General features: G+C 39.3%; 1 protein-coding gene across 3 annotated transcripts in view; it reads right to left on the bottom strand.

Annotated features, from left to right (window-relative positions):
• LOC140204872 (myosin-9-like) overlaps positions 1-14,537 on the bottom strand; it is a 102,949-nt gene that overhangs the window by 14,536 nt on the left and 73,876 nt on the right. For all 3 annotated transcript variants that reach the window (XM_072271762.1, XM_072271760.1, XM_072271761.1), the window contains 7 exons: positions 13,989-14,093; positions 11,899-12,051; positions 6,181-6,429; positions 5,593-5,805; positions 4,828-5,040; positions 4,206-4,367; positions 2,221-2,349 (listed from right to left, as the gene is read on the bottom strand). In XM_072271762.1, coding sequence (XP_072127863.1) covers positions 2,221-2,349; positions 4,206-4,367; positions 4,828-5,040; positions 5,593-5,805; positions 6,181-6,429; positions 11,899-12,051; positions 13,989-14,093 — 1,224 coding nt within the window. The remainder of the gene's footprint in view (positions 1-2,220; positions 2,350-4,205; positions 4,368-4,827; positions 5,041-5,592; positions 5,806-6,180; positions 6,430-11,898; positions 12,052-13,988; positions 14,094-14,537) is intronic.

The following is a 14,537-nucleotide window of genomic DNA, read 5'->3' on the forward strand; positions in this document are numbered from 1 at the left end:
AATTTACTGGCATAACTTACATATTACTATTTAACTATTTATGGTTCTTTTATTATTTATGGTGCAACTGTAATGAAAACCAATTTCCCCCGGGATCAATAAAGTATGACTATGACTATGAAAAAAGACCTTCACAACATCTCAGATACAGGGGTGGCATAGTAGCATAGTGGTTAGCACAATACTATACAGTACCAGTAACCCAGATTTAACTTAAATAAAATTTAAATATGAAGTGAAATTTAAAAAATAAACAGAAAATGGGACTGCAGCATGGTAGTGTAGTGGTGAGCACAACACTTTACAGTACAGGCGACCCGGGTTCAGTTCCCCCTGGTGTAAGGAGTTTGTACGTTCTCCCTGTGACCACCTGGGTTTCTTCCCACAGTGGAAAGACGTAGTAGTTGATAGGTTAATTGGTTATTGTAAACTGTCCCATGATTAAGCTCGGGTTAAATTGGGGATTGCTGGGTGGCACGGCTTGAAGGGCTGGAAGGATCAATTCTGCACTGTATCTTAGTAAATAAAATAAATATTGCTTTGGTGACATAGTTGATTTTGCATCTTTGGACAGTATACCTGCATTATCACTTACATCACCAATTTTAATCTATTATGTCTGACTTGACCAGGCTCAACTTATCAAATTTCACAACCATCACCCATACTTTCATACTTCTAGATCCAAAGCACACCTGGCCTGCCTTGGTTATCCAAAGCCTAGCCCTAACACCACAGATGACTCAACCCATCGCCCCATACTTACTACCTAAGCTTAAGCCCTAATTACTGCAATTTAAAATCCTCACCATTTTCAGATTCCTCACTGCCTTGTCCATCTATCAGTGCCACGTACATCGGATTTAAACCCTCTCATATTGGCCCTCTCCCAAATCTAGCTTCCTTTGCATATCTAAATTTAATCTTGTCACTGGTAGCAATATGTTAAGCTGATGAAGACCTATAGCTCATGAATATTTCCTAAATCCCTCCAACATTCTTACAATAATGTTTGACCAAGCTTTTCTAATTGCTGTATTAAATTCACTTAAAATCCACAATACCCTCGTGAAACCGCATGGGGCTTTTTGCTACATAAATTCCTGCTACTTATAATTAGAAAATACATTTTCATATCATTTAACCCAATGACAGTGAAAATATTTACATTTTCAAAATTACAGATTAAACTTTGTTTAGATCATTCACTATTAAGCAGATTATCATTGTGTAGGCGTTTGGATATAAATCTATCTAGCTGCTAAGCAAATGTTGGCATTTCATGTATAAACAAAATACTGTCCTCACAGTAACTTTATGGTACATATACAAATGAATTCAATGCATTTCTGCACTAAATGTCAAGTAGACAGTTTTTGCATTTAGGGTGGGAAGGACAGTAAGTGAAGTTTACAGGTTTATTTGATGGAAAATAGCTGAGCACCTAGGCTCTGCCCGCCAGAAAAAGCAGGATCTCCCTGTAGCCACCCATTTCAATTCTACTTCCCATTCCAATATGTCAGTCCAGGGCCTCCTCTATTGCCACAATGAGGCCACATTCAGGTCGGAGGAGCAACACCTTACAGTATATTCTGCCTGGGTAGCCTCTAACCTAATGGCATGAATATCAATTTCTCAAACTTCCAGTAATTGCCACCCTTCACTATTCCCCATTCCTGTTTCCCCCTCTCACCATATCTCCTTACCTACCCATTACCTCCCTCTGGTGCTCCTCCCCCTTCCCTTTCTTCCATGGTCTTCTACCCTCTCCCATCAGATTCCCCCTCCTCCAGTCCTTTATCTCTTTCACCAGTCAACTTCCCAGCTCTTTATTTCAGCCCTTCCCTCATGCTGACTTCACTTACCACCTGCCATCTTGTACTTCTTCCTCCCCTCCCCCCACCTTCTTACTCTGACCTTTCCCCTTCCTTTCCAGTCCTGAAGAAGGGTCTTGGCCCAAAATGTAAACTATTTACTCTTTTCCATGGCACCTGGCCTGCTGAGTTTCTCCAGCATTTTGTGTGTGTTGTTTTGAATTATTTATTAGAATTCACAACGGGCCCAATCCAGGTAGTAAAGAGGAATACTGTGGCTTTCACGTTTCGATCAACATTAGTAAGGAACAATTGCTTAAGAACCAAACTATTGGATTCAATATCTGCCCATAGTATTTCATAAAATACCTTCTGTATTAATTTCAAGACTTATTTTTTGTCATACCTCCTGCAACTGAATCATTTCTGCCTCCAGTTGCTTCAGTTTCTTCTCAGTTTCTTTAGACTGGGTCAGAATGTCCTCTCGAGAGCTGCGAGCATCATCCAGTTCACGAAGGTAGTCTTTCAGCTGAGCCTGTATGTGGCAAAGGCAATACAAATAAATGTTCCAATGTTCAAGTGTGTGGGATATGTATAATACAACACTGGATCTGACAGATTAGAGTGAGTGTCTAAGCACTGCATTTAATCTTAACGTGCATGGAGCTCAATGTTCTTTTGAATTTAGCTGGTGGCTAAGCAACATCTTGGTTCCTAGTGTGCATAATGTTGAGTAGCATGAGAGATTCTAGCACCAATCATATGGGTGCCAGTACAGGGAGTGTGTAAAAATTAATGTAAGATACCTAAATGATACCCCATCAATGAATGAGAGGCTGATGAGAGCAATGTAACTTTTGCTGCAGCAGGGGTTTCTTAAAGCAAAAATAAATAGAACAGTATTACCATTTAGGAGTGGTTATGTTTTTCAGCTGGCACAACAGGAATGTGCTCTTTCTGTACCAATATTTAGTAGGAAATGAGAGGTTAAATATGTACCTTAAGCAAAGTTATTATTGTCACCTTTGGAGCTTACTAATACTAATAGATGGCATGTTGTCCAAGAGCAATGATAATTTGCCAATTAAAGAGTTTCAGGCAAGATCTTCCCAAGTCTCATTCTCTCTAATTATAGACCCTACATTTTAATTAGCAAGTTAATTAACAGGCATAACTGAGGCACTGATTCCTTCCCATCAAACAGAAAGCAGCTGGATTTTGTTTGATTGAAGAATTTGATAAATGACACAAAATACAATCTCTGCAGGTTATGCCTAAGTCTTCAAATATCAGTGCTAAATTAAGATACAATAATTTTTAGCTTGAGCATTCTTAACTAAATTAGTTTTTAAAACTGAAGCTGATTCAAATATCACCATCTGATCCAAACCATTGACTGAATCAGTCTCTAATTGAATTCTGTTGTGTACAAATTATCAGTGAAATATTAATTCAAACCTATGCTGCATTCTAAATACAGTGCGATTCTAGTTAATTGGGATAGTAGATTTTGGCCCAATTATGTAGTTGCCCCAATTAGCTGAATTTCATGGAAATATTAAAACTTTTAAATAAGACAAACTACCATTGAACTGAGTAACAAATTACACATTTAAATGGAAATACAGAACAAATTAGATCACCAGCAATACTACAGCCTGTACTACAGTACTATAAAACTGTAGCTCCTAACAGTTATTGACAGAGGAACTCATCCAGATAATGGACTACTTTCAATGATTACATCATACAATCTTCATTTTCATTGTAATATTCAAGATGATTGTCAATACCTTCAAATTTTTCATAGTTCCTAACTTGAAGCAGTGCAATCACTTAATTTCACTCCCAGCCGATTCTGGCATCTCTAACCCTGAATGCTTGAAACTATAGTGAGCAGAACAACTCCAAATTGTCTTTTGCATATTTCTCACCAATTATCAGTGGAAAAAAATCACTGCTTTTTGAAAATAAACACATGCAACTAATGCTATTTAAAATCTGTTCGATCTAAGCATGGTGTAGTCTCCAATGGTCACACAAGTGCACACGACTGACGCTAGACAGAAACTTCAGCAACAGTCTCCTGTCCCAATTAAGGGGTGTAGTGTCCCAAATAAAGAGAACCCTGGCTACTTTTATCGATTAGTTTTTGCTCTTTAAGAGTTGTCCCAAATAAGAGACTGTACATCTAAATGATAGCTGTCAGACATTGCTACATTATATCAAATTTGAATCAGCACTTGATTTTTACATCTAGCAAAGCACAAGGTTCCAGCTGTAGGAAATGGAATAAAGTTTGTATTTCCTTCAAATGCTCCATAAACGTCAGTAATCGGGCCTCAGGGACTTGCCTGAGTACTTTAGCCCATAATTCTTGTTATTGCTCACCTGCAGTTTGCGAAGTTGCTTTATGGCTTCATCACGGCTCTTGTTTGAAGCCTCAATTTGTCCCTCCAAATCCTTAAAATCCATCTCCAACTTTTTCTTGACAGTAACAGCCGAGGACCGTTGCTTTCGCTCATCTTCCAGTTCTGCCTCCATTTCACGAACCTGGAACATGGGAACAGCAATTAAAAATATTATTATTAAAACAGCATTAAAAGGTGTGTTGCAATCAAACCTAAATGGCTTTCTTTAAACTGACAGAAAGTTTCTCAAAATAACCAGAGTTGGCCCAAAAAACATGATACTTAAGAACTAGTTAGCACAATCACTTTCAATGCAGAAGATCTAATTGTCTGGCTGTTTCATTTGCCTTCCCTCACTGCTTACTCAAACACAAGTGTTGGCTAACCTTTCATCAACCATCATGGTATATGATGGGAGTTCTAGGTTTGAACTATTCATTACAGGATAGCCTGGGGCAGTTTTATAAATGTTCATAATTTTGTAAACTTGGTGTTGCTTTGTCCATTCCTCCCAGCAAAGCAAACCAGTTAACATGTTAATCCTTTACCGATAATTAGGATTCATGATGTTCAGTCCAATATATCGGTAAAATCATACTTGCCTGCTTAATCAGTTGTCTCCTCTTTTCTTCACTTTGTTCATCCTTGCCCAACAGGTCCCTATCAAACTGAGCCTTCGCGGCTTGCAGATTTACTTCCAGACGTAGCTTAGCATCTTCAGTGGCCTGGAGCTCATCCTCCAGCTCTTCCAACTGAGTCTTCATCTCTTCCACCTGCTGCTCCAGAGCACGTTTTGACTTTTCCAACTCATGTACCTGCAAACAAACCACAGTGCCGGTCAGCAATACTCACATCCTTTGAACACACCACTATGGCCAATTATCACTGAAATTGTCTCCACTACAGAGAACTAACGACTGAATTTATGGATCAGTATTCCAGCAAAGCATGGAGAAAAACATACTGCCCCCACCCCAAAAGAGAGTAAATTATCCAGTAGTTTTATACAGAGCATTAATTGATATATATTCAAATTGTTGATAAAGAACTTTGAGTAGGTTGGTAACTAAAAGCAGAATAAATTTTAGATTTGCACTAAACAAATGGATCTTGGTAGCAGCCATTGAACCACTGAAGTGCCACTGCTTAGCAAGCAATAGGCTGCAGGAATGCTGACCTTCATCCTTGTCAAGCAATTGCTGACAGAAATCGTGCATAAATACATAGTACAGGATGATCAGGCTTGCTTGTGAAGTCTTTAATAAACTGCCTGACATAAGGTATTGGAGGTCAGCTGAGCCACATCCACCAAAGAATGAGGAAAAGTAAAGGACAGTTGCAATTTACTACATGGGCCCACTACTTACATTCTTTCCTGCATCATCCTTGGAGCTGACAAGGTCTTCCATCTCTGCACGCAGCAGCTTATTCATTTTCTCCATCTCTTCCTTATGTTCCATTGCCTCCTCTAGGGCACGGGTCAGTGACAGAGCCTTAGTCTCCTTCTCGCGTGCTTCAGCCTGTGCACGATCCCGCTCCTCTGCGTTCTTTAAGGAAATGTTCTTTTCCTCAGCCAGCAACTAAAACAGTGTAAAAAAAAAAAAAAAATGACCTATTTAACAGTGATTTCACTAAAGCTCTGTTAAAGGATAATTGCAGTGCTCATGTAGTACCCGAGTATTTTTGGGTTAACCCAAATGTGAACAAATTTCAAGGTTTGGCAAACATGTTAAATGTAACTCACCAATTCTCAGCCCACCCACCCAACCCATTAAGCCTCTATGATGCAATAAATTTTTATTTTCTAGTAATTTAATTTACTGGTTTTGCTCTTAAAATTTGAACTAATTATTTTTGAATCCTCCATTTTCTCCTTAACCATTTAATGTTTTAGAATAAGTAGCAAGCTCTGAATGGTTTAAAATCAATTCATGTGCTTCGGATCTCTCACTCACCTGATCAAATTTCTTCTGTTTCTTTTCAAGATTGGAAACAATCTGCCGTTGGTGGTCCAGGCCCACAACTATATCATCCAACTCCTGCTGCAGACGGTTCTTAGTCTTTTCCAATTTATCATAGGCTGATGCTTTCTCTTCAAAGTGCTGAGTTAAGAGCTCAATGTCTTTCTGTAGCTTCTTCTTAGCTTCCTCTGCATATTCCAACGATGCCAAGCCGTCATCCTGGCGCTTCTTTGAGTCAGTCAACTAGAATTGTATTATACAAAAGACAATGAAAAGTCACATTCAACCCACTTATTTATGCATAAACAGGTAATTGTAGCACTTGACAGCAATGGTGTAGTGTGGCAACTTAAAATACACTGGGTGACATACATAGCCAAATTAGGTGACAAAAGCTGTGTATGTGAAAGGGAGCCAATCCTAATGCAGACCTAGATATAGTTCTTACTACCAAAAACCGTAACTTGTTAGCAAATGCAAAACTGAGAGTGCAGGGATTTTGTTAACTTTGTTAGTGGTGATTTTTGACCTCCCTGTATCCATGGAACTTTTAAAATTCACAGTAGGAGAAAATACAGTAGGAGAAATAATGAAAAACTATGCTAAGATTGACAAATATCTAATGTGCAAAAGACAAACTGGCAAATACAAAAATAAATAATTAAATAAAACATACTGAGGACAAGGTGTATAGTCCTTGAAAGTGAGTTCATAGTTGTGAAATCAATTCAGTGTTGAGATGAGTGAATTTATCTCAGGAACATATGGTAATAACTGTCTCTGAACCAGGGTGGTGTGGGACCCAAGGCTCATGTATCTCCTTCCAGATGGCAGCAGCGAGAAGAGAGCACAGCCTGGACAGCAGGGATCCTTGATGGTGGATGCTGCTTTCTTGTGGCATTCTAACTGGTTGCATCTGGAGGGGCCACTGCACAGGATCAGAAAAAGCTGCAGAAACTTCCAAGCTCAGCCAGCTCCATCACGGGCAATAGTCTCCCAGCATCTTCAAAAGATGATGCCTCAGAAAGGTGGTATCCATCATTAAGGACCTCCATCACCCAGAACATGCCCTCTTCTCATTGCTACCATTAAGGAGGTGGTACAGGAACCTGAAGGCACACACTCAACGTTTTAGGAATAGCTTCTTCTCCACCGACAGATTTCTGAATGGACAATGAACCAATGTACACAATCTCACTTTTTTTTTCTTTTTTGTTTCCTTGTTGCACTACATATTGAATTTTAAAAATTTTAATGTATTTCTCATTGTAATTTGTATATATTTTTTATTATGTTCTGCATGTTGGTGCGTGGCTAAGTGGTTAAGGCATCGGTCTAGTGATCTGAAGGTCGCTAGTTCGAGCCTCAGCTGAGGCAGCGTGTTGTGTCCTTGAGCAAGGCACTTAACCACACATTGCTCTGCGATGACACCGGTGCCAAGCTGTATCGGCCCTAGTGCCCTTCCCTTGGACAACATCGGTGGCGTGGAGAGCGGAGACTTGCAGCACGGGCAACTGCCAGTCTTCCATACAACCTTGCCCAGGCCTGCGCCCTGGAAACCTTCCAAGGCGCAAATCCATGGTCTCACGAGACTAATGGATGCCTATTACTGTCAATTTTCTGCTGCTGCAAAACAACATTTCACAATATTATTCCAGTGGTATTAAATCTAATTTTGATTCAGAGGATGCAGGTTTGGTGTTGTCAGAGTAGCAGAGGCAAGCAGCTATAGTGCAATTGGCACACTGCAGTCTGTGGTCACGATGAAGCACTGATGGAGGAAATGGATCATCAAGTGGGAGATAATGTGCCAAAAGAGTGGAAAAAAAACTGCAGCAGCATAACAGATACACATACAGTGGCTTGAAAAAGTATTCGGCCCCAAAACTACTTTTAAGTCTTCTAAATTTAAAATATATTGAAATAGGATTTTTGAGCTAATCTATAAAACATTGTGCGTCAAATCAAAAGGAGAATTCCAAAACCTGTCAACGATTTATTAAAAATTAAAAACCTAAATTGTGAGGCTGAAAAGCATTCATCCCCTTCGTAACTTTTCTACCTTACCAATTCATCCAATTTGTTGATGTAGAAAATTGGAGGGTCACCTGTTTCCAATGAATTCATAAGAATAAATACCCCCTTCTCTCTGGAAGGTCGAACAGTACGGTAGATTTTCAATAGACCAAATCAAAATGAAGACAAATGAGCATTCAAGGCATATCAGGGAAATGATAATAAAGCAGCACAGATCTGGGGAAGGGTACAAGACTATCTCAAAGGCACTGAACTTATCTCTGAGTTCAGTGCAGTCCATCATGAAAAAGTGGAAAAAATATTAAACTACCTCCACACTACCTAGATCAGGCCGCCTCTGTAAATTAGTTGCCGGAGAAGAATTGCATTTGTAAAATTGATTACTGTGATGCCAACAGTCACTTTGAGTGAGCTGCAGAAGTCAGTGGCTGCAACTGGAGATGAAGTTCATGGCTCCACAAACTAAGGCCTTGCACAAAAAACGGTATTTGTGGAAGAGTGGCAAGGAAGAAGCCCTGGCTTTAAAAAAAAGCCTATCCATGTCTGCAAAGACTTGCAAAGCGTCACTTAGAAGATACTGTAAAGACGTGGAGAAAGGTCTTGGGGTCAGATGAGACTAAAATTGAACTTTTTGGTCTCAACACTAAGCTGTACATGTGGCATAAATCTAATACTGCTCACCAGCCAAGTAACATCATCGCTACATAAAGTATGATGGAGGTAGCATCATGCTATCTGGATGCTTTTCAGCAGCAGGGACTGGAAATCTGGTCAGGGTTGATGGGAAGATGAATGCTGCTAAATACAGGAAGATCCTGGATAAAAACCAGGATCTTAGCCAGAAATCTTAAAACCGGGGAGGAAGTTCATCTTTCAGTAGGACAACAACCCAAAACGCACTGCCAGAGCAATATGAATTGGCTTGAAATGAAGAAATCTGATGTCCTCGAGTGATTCAGAGTCCTGACTTTAACCTGACTGAACATCTCTGACAAGACCTCAAAATTGCTGTCTCCTGTCAATCCCCAACTAACCTGACTCAGCTTGATCAATTTTGCTCCATCACATTGGGCAAAGCTAACGGAGTTTTATCCACAAAGACTACTGGCCGCAATAGCTGTGAGAGGTGACTCAACTAAGTACTGAGCAAAGGTGGGGTGAATACCTTTGAATGGCTGACATTTCAGGTTTTGAATTTTTAGTTTTTCATGCTTCAAAATTTTCCCTATTTTTTGAGAGTCTACTGTGAAAAAAGTGGGCATTTGATTCATAAATAAAAAATATCAGTTAAAATCAATCAACATCCCTGGTTGTAATATTCATTTTTGAACAAAGGATTGTGGGCGGAATACTTTGACAAGGCACTGTATAAGCAGCATTCACAAGAAAAGCAAATTAAACACAAACTGTAGTAATTAGGGTTGTGCCAGTTGTTTCAAAAACCAAATGGTTGAAAGGAAGTAGCTGTTTTTGAACCTTGTGGCGTGGGACTTCAGGCTTCTTTGTCTCCTGCCCAATGGAAGCTGCGAGAAGCTGGCATGGCCCAGATGGTGGTGATCTTTGATGATGGATGTGTCTCAAGGTAGCACCTCCTGTAGATACTACTGATGGTGGGTAGGGATGTACATGTAATGTATTGTGCTGAATCCATTACTCCCTGCAGCTTTTTACATTCCTAAGCATTTGAATAGTGTCAGATTTCTCCATGCTGTTGCAACTGTACTCCAGACAAATGGGTAGTAATCCTTCACAATCCTGTTATGTGCCTTCCAGACAGTGAAAAGTTTAAGATGCATGAAAGTTAATCAGTTGCTGTATGATACCAAGTTTTGGAAGTGACCTTGCAGCCATAGTATCTGTGGCTAGTCCAGCTGTTTTTTGTCCAAACTGACCCCAGGATGCTGATGTGGAGACCCTTGAAACCTCTACCATCAAGCATATCCGTGGGATAAGTGATCAAGTCCTAGTTTCAGACCTATTCAGGCCTCCTTAACCCTTTTTAGTACAAAGACAATTGTTTGGGTGCTACTTCATGCACATGCAGAAATTCAGAACTGCATTGCTATGGCTGTAGATTTTCATGTGGCAATAGATCAGCAGTCAAAATCCATTACAAGCCCAGGGACTCTCTCAGCCATCTCACCTATACTTCAACTCATTCTATCTCCTGGAGGGACTCAATTCCATTGTTTCAGTTACTTTGTTTTTGCTATATTGGTCTATATAGGTGTATTTGAAATGCCCACTGTTCTAAACTGTAGATTCCCCTCTAACCAAAGTTTAACAGTCCTTGACTGCATCTCGTTTCCTCTACCTTGGCTCAGGACAACAGACAACCTTTCCAAGTCAACACTAATTTTACTTGGTCAGCGTGGATGAGTTGGGTCGGGAGCCTGCTTCCATATTGTGCAACTGTTCATTTATTTATAGACACAGGATGGTATCAGGCCTTCCAACCCAACGAGCCCATACCACCCAATGACACCCATGTGACCTATTTAACAGTATGTCTTTGGAATATGGGAGGAAATTGGAGCACCCAGAGGAAACTCACATGGTCATGGAGTGAATGTACAAACTTCTTACAGAAAGTGATAGAACTGCACCTGGGTCTGTAACAGTGTTTCACTAACCACTATACTACCATGCGGTCCTTAGGGCTCAATCTACCGCAGATCACAATGGGGCTTCTATCTTACACACAAATACATTCCCTTTGTCCTTTCCATTCTCTTCCCATCCTCTCTGCAAATTTAAAACTAACCTGTTTCTTCCAGTTTTAACTAATGGTCTTTTGTTTTGCTTTCAGCTGATGCTACCTGACCTGCTGAGTGTTTCCAGCAAACTGTTTTATTTCACATTTCTAGCATCTACAGCTTTGATTTTTCATGCCTGAATATTGTCCAGATCCTGCTGGTTGCTGGCACAAACCGCATTTTCTGTTGAGGAATTGCAAACAGAATTGAATAGTGTGTATTCAGTAAATTATCCCTGCATTATAAAAGGTAGGTGCCATAAATGAGGTAATTGAAGATGAATGGATTTTGCACACTTGAGAAATTCTTTCAGTGAATTCCTGAATCTGATGACCATGTTCCAACTGAATAAAAATAACCCAGGTCCAGTTTACCACTTATAGTTTGGTCAATAAGGGGCAGAAGTACCATTTGAGGATACTGAAAGAATTTGAAATTACCACGCAGAGGCTGGAAAAGATTAATTACGGGAAAAATTGGATGGGCTTTTGATTACCTTTTTTTTTAACAACTAGAGGTTGAGGGAGAGATATAATTGAGCCCTACGGAACAAATATTGTATTTGCACAGTATTACATCTTGCCTGCAGAAAAGTTAGTAACAATGGGGCATAGACTTATTCTACCAATTATCTAAAAAGTTGAAAATAGTCTTCACTGAAGATGACAGGCACGTGAAGCACTTGCCGAAAATGGATAGAAAAGCCATCGCTCTCAATAAATTTAAAAAGTAGCTTGATGTACAAGAATGCAATGAACAGATTAAGACCCAAAATCTTGCACTAAATTTGAATCACATTTCCTTGAGTAAAAGTCTGTAAACCTTAAGTATGTCCATATGTCTGCTCACCTATCAAGGCTGCCATTGAGAGGCTTTACATAGTAAAAGAGCAACAGGAAACATACAAAGACAATTTTACCTGAGTCTGGAGGACAGAAATTTGTTTCTCCAAGTTTTTCTTTGCTTCTTCCTCCTCTTCCAACTGCTCATGAAGCCGACTATTCTCATCTTCCATGTGTCGCAGTTTGGTGCCAAATGCCAACTTCTGGCGAGTCTCTTCTTGAAGGAGCTCCTGCACAAGGGATGAGAAAATAGAAGGTATAACATTTGTGAAGTGGGACAAAAATATTTCCTGTTACTGGATACGCTAGAACCTGAAACACTCCTATTTCTCTGTGAGGGAAGCACCAGAGTCAAACAATGAAAATCTGATTATCAATGGGGTTTGTGATGCGCCACCAACTTGTAGAGTAGGCCATCTCCAAACACACATTACATTTTCAGTAAGGTTTCTACTTGCTGGCCCCCATTACTGTCTCCCTCTCTCTTCAACTAACCTTATTTCTAAAAATAACAACCTAACCCCCCCCCCCATTTAGCACCTTTGTATTTGTTAACTCCAGCTAAATACCCTCTCATGTAATTTCTCTCAAATGCGGAGTAATAGAAAACAGGAGGAATTAACATTTTTGCTTAGCTTGGTAGGCTTTTATTCAAAAGGTGCTATACAGATCAGAACTGGGATTTCAGCTTTGTACAAAGCTAATGACATGGATGATAAGGAGTGCAATGTACCAAGCTTACTAATGTATTAGCTGTTGTGAACTGAGAGGGTAGAACAGAGGGACCAAAACAGGTTATAGGCAAGAATGTCAAGTTATTCTCCTTAACACAAAGAATTACAAAAAGAGATTCTTGTTCCCCCACCTCAATGGAGAACAGTTAATGTGGACAAAATCAAACACTTAAGAAAATGATATCCTGGTCCTTACTGTTAATATATCTATGAACTTTAGTGAAAGACCAATTGAAAGTAAATCTGTTTCCTTTCCCCGACTTGTCTTACAAACTGTACCAATTTAAGTATATTCCTTAATTCCCTTAATATGTTTTGTTATATTCCTTAATTCCCTTAATATGTTTTGGATATTAAAGGATATGGAATTAGTATAGTAAAGTGGCACTGAGTAACAGATCAGCCATAACCTTACTGAGTGACACACCAGCCGCAGGGATCTAAATGACCAGCTACTGGTTCTATTTATCATGTGGTTACAAGCTTTTTAAAAACATAGCAGTAGTACCTTCTGATAATTAGAAAGCAGTTTATTTTAAAACGTGTAAATATCATTGAACTTTTTAAAAAATCATTAGCATCTCACCACTTAGAAATTAAAAGTAAAAGTAACTTCAAGCTTCAGGTTATTGAAGCAATTGTCAAAGTACGCCTGTGATGTAGACATTAACGAGAAAGGCATTTAACAATCTATTTCTACCTGCAATTTGAAATTACAGCTTGCTAGGTCACCTTAGAGCAGAAGCTCCCAACCTGGGGTCTACAACCCCTTCAGTTAATGGCATAAAAAATGTTGGGAACTCCTGCCTTAGAGGGTGGTTAAGTGTGGTTAGCGTCTTGAGATATTGGAGGATCTTAAGGCACATGCAAGTCAGACTAGGAAATAAAGACAATGGTGAACCATGAGTGTTTTTGTAATCATTATAGAGTGCCTGACAACTGAGCTGGGATTTGAACATTACTGGCCCAGATCTTTCGATATTAGTCCAGTAACAAATCACTATGCCGATAACCCCTATAGTTCTCAAACAGGAATAAAATAAAGAAATTCTCAGTAAACAATGTGCAATCCAATTTATCATGGATTAAAGTAGCTAAAGTATAGAGGTGAGGAGGAATTTCTTCAGCTAGAATGTGATAAATCTGTGGAATTCATTGCCACAACTGCCTGTGGAGGCCAAGTCATTGAGTATATTTTAAACAGTGGTTCATAGGTTCTTGATTATTAAGGATGTTAAAGGTTATGGGGAGAAGGCAGGAGAATGGGGTTACGAGGGAAAATAAATCACTGATTGAATGGCAGAGCAGATTTAAAGGACCAAATAGCCTAATTCTATGGAGCTCTTATTTTAAGATTCAATACCTTAGATTTATTTAGAAAAATAAAGAAACTTAAAAAAAAAAAGCACAAATCCGTTATAAATGTTACATACCTGGGCATCCTGCAGGTGGGATTCCACTGTGCTGTGGTCCTTAGTCAGTTTAATGACCTTACTTTCTGCTTGATTCATGAGGGTAGAAACGTTGTCTAATTCATTCTGCACAAAAAAGAATAAACTTTTCAATTACCAGGACTAAGGTCAAGTTATGTCAGCAAACCCCGGTCATGAATTAAGACACTGCTCCCCTCTCTGGTCACTTCCAGACTGGCAGTATCGATGAAACCTAAATGCCTTTATTACCCCCAAAACAAGAGCCTTGTTGATAACTTACTGCAACTGAGGCCGAAAGCAGCACCAGTTTTAAATAAAATTCAACTGTGACCACCTTTAAAATTTTGATAGCCCTTTAAAGCCTGTAAAATTATGGTTCTATTGATGAGTTCAAAAATACATTTTTTAAAAACAAGGAATAACCACAAAACACAAATAATAAACTAACAATTACTCTTTACTATAGCTTCCTGACCACTCAATTGGTTGGTGCTTGCACACATGGTTATATGGCTTTGAATTACAAACAACATCTCAAAGACTGAGAGC

The sequence above is a fragment of the Mobula birostris genome, chromosome 11 (genome assembly GCF_030028105.1).
Source record: "Mobula birostris isolate sMobBir1 chromosome 11, sMobBir1.hap1, whole genome shotgun sequence".
Taxonomy (NCBI): domain Eukaryota; kingdom Metazoa; phylum Chordata; class Chondrichthyes; order Myliobatiformes; family Myliobatidae; genus Mobula; species Mobula birostris.